We start from the raw sequence: 13,626 nt of genomic DNA on the forward strand, positions 1-13,626 counted from the left end.
CTTTTTATTTGTACTTAAATAATTGAATTCTGGTAAAATTTTCAAATAAAAATTTATTTAAAAAATAAAAATTAATTATAGTTAAAAGCATGAAAAAAAATTGAATTTTAGAGAAGTTACAAAAATGATTGCACAAAATTCAATATTATTTTCAAAAGTAATAAAATTCTGCTCAGAAATTCAATTATGTTCAAAAATTTAAAGAAAATTCTCGTCAAAACAATTCAATTATCTTTAAAAATAATAAAATTCTAATCCAAAATTCAATTATTTTCAAAGATTTTCGTCAATTTAATGATTTTCAATATATCTATTATTTTAATAAAATTGGACTAAATGAATTGAATTACTTAAAAATATTTAAATTCTACGCAAACATTTAATTATTTTCATAAATAATAAAAATTCCACAGGAATTCAATTATTGAGAAATTTAAAAAAAGAATTGTAATTCTTCTTAAAAATTTTATTAAAATTCGTCAAAAAAATTCAATTATTTTGAAAAGTACATAATAAAATTCTTCGCAGAAATTCAATTATGTTAAAAAGTTCAACAAAATTCTGGTAAAAATTTCAATTATCTTGATTGATTAAAATTCTTCTCCAAAAGTCAATTACTTTCAAAAATTTTCAACAATTCAATGATTTTCAATAACCTACTATATACTTTACTAAAATATTTCAAAAGTATTCAATTATTTTAAAAAAATGTTGATAAAATTCTATGCAAACATTCAATGATTTTCTTAAATGATAAAAATTTCACAGGAATTCAATTATTTACAAATTTTTTTATAAATTTCTTCGCGATAATTCCATTATTTTTATAAATAAGAAAATTTTTTATAGAGATTCAATTATTTTCATTAATAATATAATTCATCCCAAGAATTCAATTATTTTTAATGTAATTTTAATTAAATTTTTCGAAACAATTGAATCATTCCCTTAAGTTTCAGAAAAATGTTTGTAAAAAATTCAACTATTTACACAAATTTTAATGAAATTCTTCGCTAGAACTCAATTATTTTTACAAATAATAAAATTTTTCACAGAAATTCAATTATTTACAAATTTTTTTTATAAATTTCTTCGCAATTATTTAATTGTTTTTTTAAATAATAAATTTTTTTACAGTGATTCAATTATTTTCTTAAATGATAAAATTGTTTTCAGGAAGTCAATTATTTTCATAAATAAATAAAACTCATTGCAGAATTTCAATTATTTTTAAAACAATTATTTAAACAAACTTTTAATAAAAGTTTCACAGGAATTCAATTACTTACCAATTTTTTATAAATTTCTTCGAACCAATTCAATTATTTTTAATTTTTTAATGAAGCTTCTCGTAAGTATTTAAATATATATTCAGAGAATTGAAAAGAAATAGTTCTGAGAAATTCAATTATTTCAAAAAATTTAAATAAAATTCCTGTAAAAATTCTATTATTTAAAAAAATGTTATGACAAAATTCATTATACAAGATTTAGTTAATAAAATTGCCATTTTAATAAAATTTCCCTATACAATTCATTATTTTTAATACAATTCTTCTTAAGAATTCAATTATTTTGAAAAATTGAAATAAAGTTCTTCCCAAGAAATCAATTATTTTCATAAATAATAAAAATTTTCTCGAGAATTAAATTTTTTTTAAAATTTTGATAGAATGATTTATATAAATTTGAAAAATTATAATAAAATTGATCATAGAATTCAATTATTTTTGTAAAACTAAAATATAACATTCTTCCTGGGAATACAATTATTGTCAAAAATTTTTGTTAAAAATCTTCTAAACAATTCAATTATTTTCGTAAAAAATAAAATTCTTCGAAGCAAATCAGTTATTTACAAAATTTCAATAAAATTCTTCCCAAGAATGCAATTCTTTTCAAAAATAAATATTTTCAAAGGAATTCAATTATTAAAACAAAAATTTTTTTTAATTCTTCGTCAGATTTTTAAAAATTCTGAGAAATTTAATTACTTTAAAGAATTTGAATAAAATTCTTCACAAGAAATGAATTATTTTCATAAATAATTATATTTTTCTCCAGAATTCAATTATTTTCGCAAATAAAATTTCTCATAGGAATTCAATTCTTAAAAAAAAAATTTTAATAAAATTTTTTACAAGAATTCAATTATTTTCTCATTTTAAATTTCTTCATGTTTTATAATAATATTCTCATAAGTTATTGAATTTTAAAAAATTTGAATTTTAAAATCTTAATTTTTATAGAAAAATAATAATGATTAAATATTTATTTAAAAAAGAAGTTATTAATGTTTTCGAATAATTTGAAAATTAAAGAAATTCGTAAATAAATGTAATAGAACATTTTTTTTTTGAGTATCTAATAATTTTTGGAGTGAATCAGAATATTCTTTATGGTCAAATATAAAAAAAATAATTATTTTAAAACTTCATTGAAAACATCTGCGTAGAAAATTTTCATTAAAATTAATTAAAAAAATGTTTCCGTAGTAAAAAATAACCACTTCGTGGAGAATCACTCACATATATATATATATATGTAGGAATGAAACAATAAAGATTAAACAATAAGAGTTAAAGAAAAACAATTTTTTAGTTTAATTTGCCTTCTGTTGCGAGAAATATTATTAACAGAAGGAGGAGGAGGAGGAAGAAAAAGAGAAATATATTTTGTCATGAAAGGGGAAAAATACGAGGGATGGCGTATAAGGGTAATCCGTTGAAATTGACACCTTTGCCGACTCTTGAATTTGCAGATTTGATCTGTCTGTCACGGTTGTCTGGAATATTAATTCTCGCACGAGATGATAAGTTTTTCTTTCAGGGTTGTATCCTTGGCTATGACTTGTCCCGCATACGCTCCTCACTTTTTCCCCGCTTTTCTTTTCTCGCCACAGAATTTCAACCCGAGCTTCCTGAATTGCTCGAGGCGAACGTAGAATTGCTTGCGAATTGGCTCTATCTCCGATCTCTCAAGGTCCAAACCATTCCCACCAAACAGAATATTTTAAGAATTAATTTTTCTAAAAAAGACTCAATATACAGAAAACAATAGTTTTCTAAAAGAAAATAGATATTCTATAATTTTCTAATGGGTAATTTTTACCTTTTTTTAAATTCTCATTTTTTTTTTAAATTCTTATATTTTTTTTTTTGTGTTCGCGGAATCAAGAATATAAAATGCCTTTTATTCTAGTGCCCATTACTTTCTGACGAAACCGAGAAATTTATCACTGCGTTCGTTTCCTTTTCACGTTTTGCGGTTACGCGACTAAGAACGCGACCAATCTCAAAGTGCCATACAGTGACCACAAGGAGTACATCATCTCTGTCCATAAGTCCGAGAGTGCAAGCAACAGTCTCACATCTTCAAGGGTGTACCGCAATTTCATTATAATTTTTTATTCCATCATTCTCTTCACAGATGCGAGGATGCTGATGGTCCATAAACTATTTCACTCAAAAATCCTATGGTGTAAATGTCACTCATAACCCATTCAACCATACTTATATTATATATATATTCCTATTCTGTCTATTGACTCATATATTCAACACCTCGAAATGTAAACTTGACACTAAAAATTCTCGTGAAAATAATATTCCTCAAAAATATCGCAGTCTCCGTTTACCACAATTCCAGAAAGTATTATTATTATTATTATGTCTGTACGATGAACAATACGAACTTTACAATTTTTATATTTTTATACTCTCAACACGAGAATAAAATATTTTAAAGAAAAAAAATTGAATGCTAATTTTAAACTGAAACAAATTAAATTAAATTCGATAAATAATTGTGCGATCAAACGATGTAGAAAATGATCTAGATACGATTATAGTTTTATCTATACAATTTTTCTCGGATTTTTTTTTTTTTTTTGGCGCATGTACTCCCCCCGAAACTCTTGTATAAACTTCACCCTCACTAAAAAGTTTTACAGAACAAAATCGCAGCCGCAAAATTGTCTACCTGAATTGATGCACGGTGCCCCCTTTTAACTGCAACCCCAGTACCGATACAAAGTGCATACGTCGCATACGTTGTCCAATCGATATTTTAATATTGTCACATGGTCTTTTGGATTAAAGGCCTTTGTGCGTTGTGACGTCATAAATCCAAAATGCATCTTATCGTCCTGGTTTTAATGGAATTATCACATAATACAACGACCGGATTTATTCTAAATTAAAATAAAAAATGTACATGTACCTTTTTCAAAAAAAAGGGAAAAATTGAAAATAAGTTTAAAAAAAAGGTCCTTTCAAAGTGAAATATAATCTAATATTGTGACATTCTGGTAAAATGAAAATTTAATTAAATCCACAATCGCAAAATAGAAAATTGAAAATTTGAATGAAGATTAAAAGTTTACTATATGGGAAATTAAATTATACAGGAATAGGGTTCTCATATAAAATGGAAATACCGAAGAGATGTTCAGGGCTTTTTTTCAAAAAAAAAAATCTGAAATTAAACTTTCTCAAAAAAATTAATTTCAAAATACAATTATTTCTAAAAATTCACGCTATATTGCTTTTAATATTTAATTATTATCTAGAATTTTAAGATAGAAAATTCTACTAGAATTCAATTATTAAAATACAAAAATAAATAATTCATCGAATAATTGAATGTTTCTTAAATTTCAATTCCCATAAAGAATTTTAGCAACAAATTTTTAAATAATTGAATTCTTTCGACGAATTTTAATAAAATATTTAAGTATTTAAATCTTTAAATGCATAATTTTTAATAATTTTTGAAAAAGTTCTTTGCGTATTTTTAAATTCATTTCTTTATAATTCAATTCTACAAAATTTCAATTATAATCTAAAATTTTAACTGAAATCTATTTTTAAATCAATTTTTATTGGAAAATTCTACTAGAATTCAATTATTAAAATACAAAAATTAATAATTTATTGAATAATTGAATGTTTCTTAAATTTAAATTATCATAAAGAATTTTATCAACAAGTTTTTAAATAATTGAATTCTTTTGACGAATGTAAATAAAATTTTTAAGAATAATAACTACATTTTTCGACGAATTCAATTAAAATTGTTTTAAAAATAATTGAAATTCTGCGATGAATTTTATTTATTTATGAAAGTAATTGAATTCCTGAAAACAATTTGATTATTTAAGAAAATAATAGAATCACTGTAGAAAATTTTATTATGTAAAAATAATAAAAATATAATTGAATAATTCCGAAGAAATTAAAAAAAAATTGTAAATAATTGAATTCCTGTGAAAAATTTTATTATTTGTAAAAATAATTAAAATCCAGCGATGAATTTCATTAAAATTTGTATAAATAATTGAATTTTTTTTAAAAATATTTCTAAAACTTAAGGGAATAATTCAATTATTTCGAATAATTTCATTAAAATTACATTAAAAATAATTGAATTCTTGGGATGAATTATATTATTTATGAGAATAATTTAATCTCTGTAAAAAATTTTCTTATTTATGAAAATAATTGAATTTCTGTAAAAATTTTATTATTCATGATAATAATTGAATAATTGCGAAGAAATTCATAAAAAATTTGTAAATAATTAAATTCCTGTGAAATTTTAATTATTTTATGGAAATAATTGAATGATTGCGAAGAAATTTATAAAAAAATTTGTAAATAATTGAATTCTTTTGACGAATTTTAATAAAATTTTTAAAAATAATTGAATTTTTCTAGGAATTTGATTAAAATTGTATTAAAAATAATTGAAATTCTGCAATGAATTTTATTATTTATGAAAATAATTGAATTCCTAAAAATAAATTTATTATTTACAAAAATAATTGAATCCCTTTAAAAATTTTATTATTTATGAAAATAATTGATTGATTGCAAAGAAGTTTATGAAAAATTTGAAATACTTGAATTCTTGTGAAATTTTTATTATTTTATGAAAATAATTAAAGTTTCTGCGTAGAATTTTATTAAATTTTTTATAAATAATCGAATTATTTTAGAAAATTTAATGAAAATAGTAGGTTATTGAAAATCATTGAATTGAGGAAGATTTTTGAGAATAATTGAAATTTTGACAAGAATTTTATTAAAATTTTTAAAAATAATTGAATTTTGGGAAAGAATTTAATTATTTCTAAAGATAATTGAAATTTTGACGAGAATATAAAAAAAATTTTGAACACAATTGAATTTCTATGCTAAGAATTTTATTAGTTTTGAAAATAATTAAATTTCGGCAATCTTTTGTAACTTCTCTAAAATTCTCTAAATTATATCATATCGTTCAATTTACGAACTTTTCGTCTTTTCTCAATCAAGTTAAGAACATTTTTTCAAAAAAACTGACTTTTACGGATGGCAAGTAAAATACGGACCTTTACGGGATTTACGGACCTAGTTTAAATATTTAATTTAAACACAAAATTCAATTATTTTTTCCGAATAAATTTCTTTTCTATTTTTTCGAAATAAGAGAAAAAGGAGAAATATCAACTATACGCAGCATTTGAAGGTACATAATTGGGATGAAACGTAGCATGAAAAGGGTTAAACGGAAGTATCCAGAAGATGACCAAGGTTCAGATCGTTTTTAAACAATGACTTTCCAAACGATTTGCTCCTAATCGTCGGGGGCCAATTTGACGGGCAATTTCTGAGGAAAATCGGTTCGGTCACTATCGCCGAGCAATAATGCTCGACGTGACATTTCTACTCGCTTCGTATCCATAACGCATCGTTTCCTTCATGGAACACGTTCAAATTTTCTCAGGAATCCTATAATGACACGATGAAGAATAAAAATTCTTCCCCTCCCACAATTTTTCTCCTATTTCTTATTATACTTTTCTGTCACGTGATTTATTTTCTCTATTTATACATTTTTCGGCATAAATTTATTAACTATTTTTTCCCATGCAATTTCCATAAAAAAATATATTTATTAATGGAAATTGTTGAATTTTGGGGTAAAAATTCTCTTTCTGTATTTTCACTCTAAAAATTATAAACAGAAGTTAAAATTTGTTGCTTTAGGTACAGGGTTGCCAGAAAAATTTATATTTTTAATTATTTTTTTGGTGTGTGTATATTAACCCCCTGCGGAGAGAATTTTAATTCTCTTTTTTTAATTCAAACAACAATTAATCATGCCTCTTGATTAAATTCAAATTAGACATCAGAGTGTAGAAAGTAATGTTTAAACTTGTGATAAAAATGATTAGGGGTCGAAATCCGATGGGGGATGATGGTAAGATAGCCGGAAATCTGAGGAAATAATCCTAACGGATGGCCACCCACGAGGTTTGCATATGAAAAGACGCAGGACCGTGAATCGATACACCTTTATTATGCTCGAGCACTTGCTTATCTCTCGCCCCCGCGGGTCTCATGTGTCTTTTTTCCGTGCCGAAGAAAAGTGAAGAGAGAGAAGGAAAAAAAGAGACCGGAAAATCGACAATATTTTCGACTTCCGCGTGTGAAGAAAAAAAAAAGAATAAAGATATATAGAGCGTCATAAAAAAAAGAGAAGAGAAACTACTTTTCCAACGAGGCGACAAATGCCGGGAGCGCAAAACAATATGCCAACATACGTCACGCTTGAAAATTCGATTCGAAATGACTAGCAATAATTTTTACTTTTTTTGTTCCCCGCCTTCTTTTCCCGCTCTTATAATAATCCTTCGTTGGTCATTCTTCTGATGGGTTATAACATATTTTGTCTGTGTGTATATATGCCTTCTAAATCCTTAAATCAAATTTACAAAACGAACCTCTCGATGACTCGTGAAAAATTTTAACATCCATAAAAAAACCCTTGCTCGTAGGTATTCTTTGTTCCCTGTCTAAAAAGATTAACACCATTTGTGAAACTTTTCACATGTCTCTAAATTACAACATATTTAGTGAAAATCTATAATAACGTTTGATGTGTTCATTTCTTTCTCTCCTTACTTTTTTGAAATTATTTTTAGCCAAACAGTTATTTTTAAAGAGGATTCAAACTAAGTGTACGATTTGTCAACTTTGGTCCTGGAAATTTTCCTCAAAATACTGTCGAACTTTGTGGAAATCACAACTTTCACTTGACGTGTTGCTTCGACGTGTTATAACCATAATATAAAGACGATATAAATACCGACATAATAGTTTGGCGAAAGGTCAACAACAGCTCACAGGGAGAAAAACGTCTCGCCCACTACTACATACTCTCGTTACAAGACAGTTTATACGTAGGACGTGCATAACAATAATGAATTTTTAATAAATCGTCCATAGTAACACACAAATATTTAAATATTAATAAGTAAAAAGTTCTTTGGCAAATTTTTTAAAAAAATTTTCCCTCTCTTTTCTGACAGTTAAACAAAAAACTTGCTACAATTGTTTTCATAAGTCCTCCATTTCCCTTCGCCACCCCCGCACATTCCCCCAGGGGAATATCTTGTTGAAAATTGAGCAACGTCCACACTTCAAGGTCTTGTTAAAGTTTTCTTAGATTGTTTTTAATTCTCTGCTTCTTCCTTTAATTAGGAGCGCTTTATTTTGCGAGCATCCTTTGTCTTCGATAGAGAGACTATCCTCCTCTCGTTTGCGAGGAGGCATCGCGGAAACAAGAGCGAGAGAATGAAGCGCTGAACTTTTTAATCTTTTAGGAGTCTTTCGGATACTGTCTGGTGCTTCAAAGTTTTTTCATCGTTAGTCTTGCCAAGCCCTTAATCATCCATTTGAAATTCCGTTCACTTTCATTCGCAAAACTTTTTTTAAAACGCTCACTCATTCGAATGCCGCGTGCAATGATACGTTTTACTCGCTTCTTCTCGCAACTTATATCTTCACAAGAAAAACGTATTTTATCGAATTAAAAGAAGACAAAAAAAAACAACATATTTAATTAAAGGAATAACATTTATTTTTACTCCGTTTATTTATATACTCTTATTCTTGTTTTGAATCTGTTTTAAGATTTTAATAAAGAAAAAAGAAAGGAAAGGAAAGAAGGAAACTTAAATTGCGATTTTAGGAATACGGTCATAAATTCGCGGTCACAACCCTCGCACCCAAATAACTAGGCGACGAAATATGTTTTTGAGGTTGTGTCTCTCAAACGATTCTTAGGAAGCGAGGGTCGGACTAAACACATGGCGATTCTCTTTCTTTCCTTGGAAAGGGCCCCTTCGGGTGCGAAAGTCTCGAATTAATAAAATCTCCCACGAAATCGTTGGCGGATGATCATCGTGGGGCGTGAAAAATGGCCAAAAATCTGATATTTCGGATTAAAAACATTGAAATTCAAAACCCGTACCGTTCAACGTCTCTCAACAAGGGAGAGAGCCAAGTCGTTAAGGGTCAGTTTCAAGCCACCCTCTTTCATACTCAATGCCGTTGTCCTCGCCGATATTATTTTTAAGCTTCCATTCCCTATAAAAAAGGGCTCTGTCAATTTGACACAGACTCTCGCGGTTTGAATTCGGAATTCAATTGAACTCGGCAGTAATCGCGATCGGAAAAATTAAGGGCGCTGCAAAAAGAAAAAACCGATAGACGAGGGATATTCTCCACCAGATGACAATGCACCCTTACCCCACAATTTCGCGCATCGAAAATTATTTTTCAATTCATTATAGAACTGTAAAAATTAATACAGTTGTATTTAATACAAATACAATCATAATGCAATAGTATTTGTACGACTTTATTTGAGTTTTAGAATAGAATTTATTTTCTAATTTTAGTTATTAACGAGAAATATTTTTTTTTTTGTTACAGAGCCAAAATGGTTGCAGTGTTCCCAATGTTCCCGACGTCTGTCTTCAGCATGGGAGATGTTGCAGCACGCACAAACTCTACATGGAGCCAGACTCTACACATCATCAACATCCCTAGCAAATTCCTCGTCAAACACACCGACCCCAAGTCCCACGACTCCAACGCCAACCCATTCTCATCACTTGAGTCCGCCAAATCATCTGAATATCAGCGGGAAATCAACAGGAAGTTCCTCGGCTGCAAATTCTTCGGGCGGTACCAACACAAGTGGCAGTAGCGGTGGTCGACAACAATTACAAACCTCAGCGACTCTAGTTGCCGATCCTCTCAGTTTTCTAAGACTTCACAGCACAACGCAACATCTAGACAGAAGTTATTCGCAACTATATCCACCCGATCTAATGGCCCACATGGTCGGCTATCGAGGACTTCAGGACCTACAAACAGCAACAAGAAATCTACAGAATTTAGGTGATCCCCTCCGAAGAATGGATGGACTAAACTTGGGCGACTCACAATTCAGAGGCTCTCTAGACACTCTGAATAATGCCCGAAATTTAGCGAATTTAGCAAATTTAGCCCAAAGTCGAGGGATCACTAGTCAGGGTCATCCACAAATTTTAGAATCGAACATGGATTTTTACTCGGAGCGTCTAAGGAACCTCGCTAATCCGGCCTTAGGCGCAGTGCCTCTTAATAATTCGGTAGCGAATCTTAATTCATCAGTGGTACCATCAACTGTTCCAACAGCTCATTCAGTCGAACCACCGAGTCCAGCTTCGTCAAATCCCACAAATCTCACTCACAATCATCAGAAAGAGAACTCACCACCTTGCTATACCCAAAGTCCCACCGGACATCACAATAACAACAATTCCACAGACAGTGAAAAAACAAGTCCTCCGGTTGCTTCAACACCCATCATCACCGACACGTCGGAAACTGTCTACAGTTGTGAGGCATGCGACAAGAAATTTCGCTTCCAGTCGAACCTCATCTCCCACCGGAAGAGTCATCAAGAGAAGGAGAGTCATCAATACCAGGAGACGGTAGCCAAAACAATTTCTCAGACGAGATGCGAAGTCTGCGAATTAGAGTTGTCTACTTACTCAGAACTGAGAAAACACATGAGAAAAGAGCACCAGGAGGCTCTGAATCCCCCTGCGAGTCCTCAAGGTAGTGTCGAAACTGTCCCCGACGATGGTAGTAGTTGTGACGAGAATATGGACCTCGACGATGGCGATGACAACGACAAGGATCAAGATGACGCTGAGGAAAACACACCCGAGGATCTAAGCACCACCCAAGGACAAAGTAGCGAAGAGAACGGTCCCCTCAATTCGGGGAGAATCGATCAAAAACCCAGTTTAGTAGGTGACTTTATCGAAAAATTCGGCCTCGGCAACTTGAGTCAATACTCCGAGGCCTATCGACAAGCGCTTCAAGAACCAGGTCTGAATCGTGGTTTCATCAAAACAGAATCGCCCGCTAGTCTCACAAACACCCTGAACAATAATAAAGAAAAGGACAGCGCTCTATCACCAACAAATTACAATTTAGGCTCAACGCCAAATATTTTCTCCGGATTTCACAGATCCACCGCACCGGAATTTGGAGGTCTTTGGATGACCGGTCATCACTATTTGGAGAACAGCGATATCCGAAAGACAACCAAAGCAACGACTTCTAGTCTCTCACTACAAGGACTTCCGAGTCCTCTACTAAAAAAAGAGCGCAGTGGGAGGAACGACACCTGTGAATACTGTGGGAAGGTCTTTAAAAATTGTTCAAATCTCACAGTTCACAGGAGGTCACACACAGGTGAGAAACCCTATAAATGTGAACTATGTTCCTACGCCTGTGCACAAAGTTCAAAACTCACGAGGCACATGAAGACGCACGGCAGGCACGGCAAGGACACGTACAAATGTCGATTCTGCGAGATGCCATTCTCAGTTCCCAGCACATTGGAGAAGCACATGCGAAAGTGCGTCGTTGTCGTTCAACAAGGCTCAAAAATGGGACTACCCTATCCGGGAAGTCAGGACGAGGATTCTTCACTAAGTACCAAGGATACTTGATCCTGGAACGGGAGCCTGCCACCAATCCCAAATCTTTGGCCACATCGATCATCGTATTCGGTGTACTGAAAAAAACTTCTGCGTCAGAGTTCAATTTTTCAAAAGTGCAAAGTACTTTTCGAAAGATCATCACTCAAGATCAGGAGAAGTGGCGGGTCGCAGATCTCAAATTCCGCATTTACGCTGCGATTCGAATTGTGACATTATATGTCCGTTCATGACAATTTTCTTTTTTCCCGCGAATTTTGGCGGGGATGATAAAGAAGGCCAGTTTTAGGCAAAGACAACGAGAATTAAGATTCTTTGTGACTCTGAAGAAATCCTTTTGTGACGTTTTCTGAGAGAATGGGAGAAATTTTTTCTTTTATTCGGTGTGTTCCGAAATCGACGGAGAGTCAAATCTTTACAGGAAAGACACAAATATTTTAGACACAATTAATATTAAAACAAATAATTTTGAAAACTTTTATTTTCAACTGAACAAAATAAATTTTTTATTTAGTACAAATTTTTGTTGATGGAACACTTTACAGTTGCCCAAAAATGTTTAGACAACTTTTTATTGGCAGACAATTATTTTTTATGTAGACTTCTTTTTAAACTTTTGTTTTAAAATGGTAAAAAGACAATTTCCAATCAGACTTGCTTATGCAATGAGTAACAATAAATTTCAAGGACAATCAGGGTTGCCACAGGTCAGGGAATTCAGGGAAAAGTCAGGGATTTTTAGTAAAAGTACTGGAAAAAATTGAAATTCCTGAAATTCAATTATTTTCAAAAGTTATAAAAATTCTTCTCAGAATTTCAATTATGTTCAAAAATTAAAAAAAAATTCTTATCAAAATTTCAATTATCTTTATAAATAATAAAATTCTTCTTCGAAATTCAATTTTTTTTAATTTTAATAAAATTCTTGGCAAAATTTTACTGGAATTCAATTATTTTCCAAATTTTTAATAAATTTCTTTGAAATAATTCAATTATTTTCATAAATAATAAAATTTTTACAGGGATTCAATTATTTTCATAAATAAGAAAAAAGTTTTACAGAGATTCAATTATTTTCATAAATAATATAATTTATTTCAAGAATTCAATTATTTCTAAATTCTAATGTAATTTTAATTAAATTATTAGAAATATTTGAATTATTAAAAATATTATTAAAAAAAATATTATTTAAAAATTCAATTATTAATAAAAATTTCAATGGAATTCCTCGCTAAAATTCAATTATATTCTTAAGTAATAAAATTTTTCACAGGAATTCAATTTTTTTTAAATTTTAATAAAATTCTTGTTAAAACTTTACTGGAATTCAATTATTTACAAAATTTTTAATAAATTTTTTCGAAACAATTCAATTATTTTCATAGATAATAAAATTTCTACAGGGATTCAATTATTTTCATAAATAAGAAAAAGTTTTACAGAGATTCAATTATTTTCATAAATAATATAATTCATCCCAAGAATTCAATTATTTCGAATGTAATTATAATTAAATTATTCGAAATAATTAAATTATTCCCTTAAGTTTTCGAAAAATATTATTAAAAAATTCAATTATTTAGAAAAATTTTAATGAAATTCTTCGATAAAATTCAATTATTTTTTTAAATTATAAAATTTTTCACAGGAATTCAATTATTTACAAATTTTTTCATAAATTTCTCCGCAATTATTCAATTATTTTTTTTAATAATAACATTTTTTACAGTGATTCAATTATTTTCATAAATAATAAAATTCTTCACCGAAATAAAAATATTTTTATAAAC

General features: G+C 29.1%; 1 protein-coding gene across 2 annotated transcripts in view; it reads left to right on the forward strand.

Annotated features, from left to right (window-relative positions):
* Positions 1–12,626, forward strand: part of LOC122510201 (B-cell lymphoma/leukemia 11B-like) — a 55,147-nt gene extending 42,521 nt beyond the window's left edge. For both annotated transcript variants that reach the window (XM_043624670.1, XM_043624671.1), the window contains exon 3: positions 9,765–12,626. In XM_043624670.1, the coding sequence (XP_043480605.1) occupies positions 9,765–11,845 (2,081 nt within the window). In that variant the 3' untranslated portion in view covers positions 11,846–12,626. The remainder of the gene's footprint in view (positions 1–9,764) is intronic.
* Positions 12,627–13,626: the final 1,000 nt, after the last annotated feature.

This window comes from Leptopilina heterotoma, unplaced genomic scaffold, assembly GCF_015476425.1.
Source record: "Leptopilina heterotoma isolate Lh14 unplaced genomic scaffold, ASM1547642v1 Lhet_68, whole genome shotgun sequence".
NCBI lineage: Eukaryota > Metazoa > Arthropoda > Insecta > Hymenoptera > Figitidae > Leptopilina > Leptopilina heterotoma.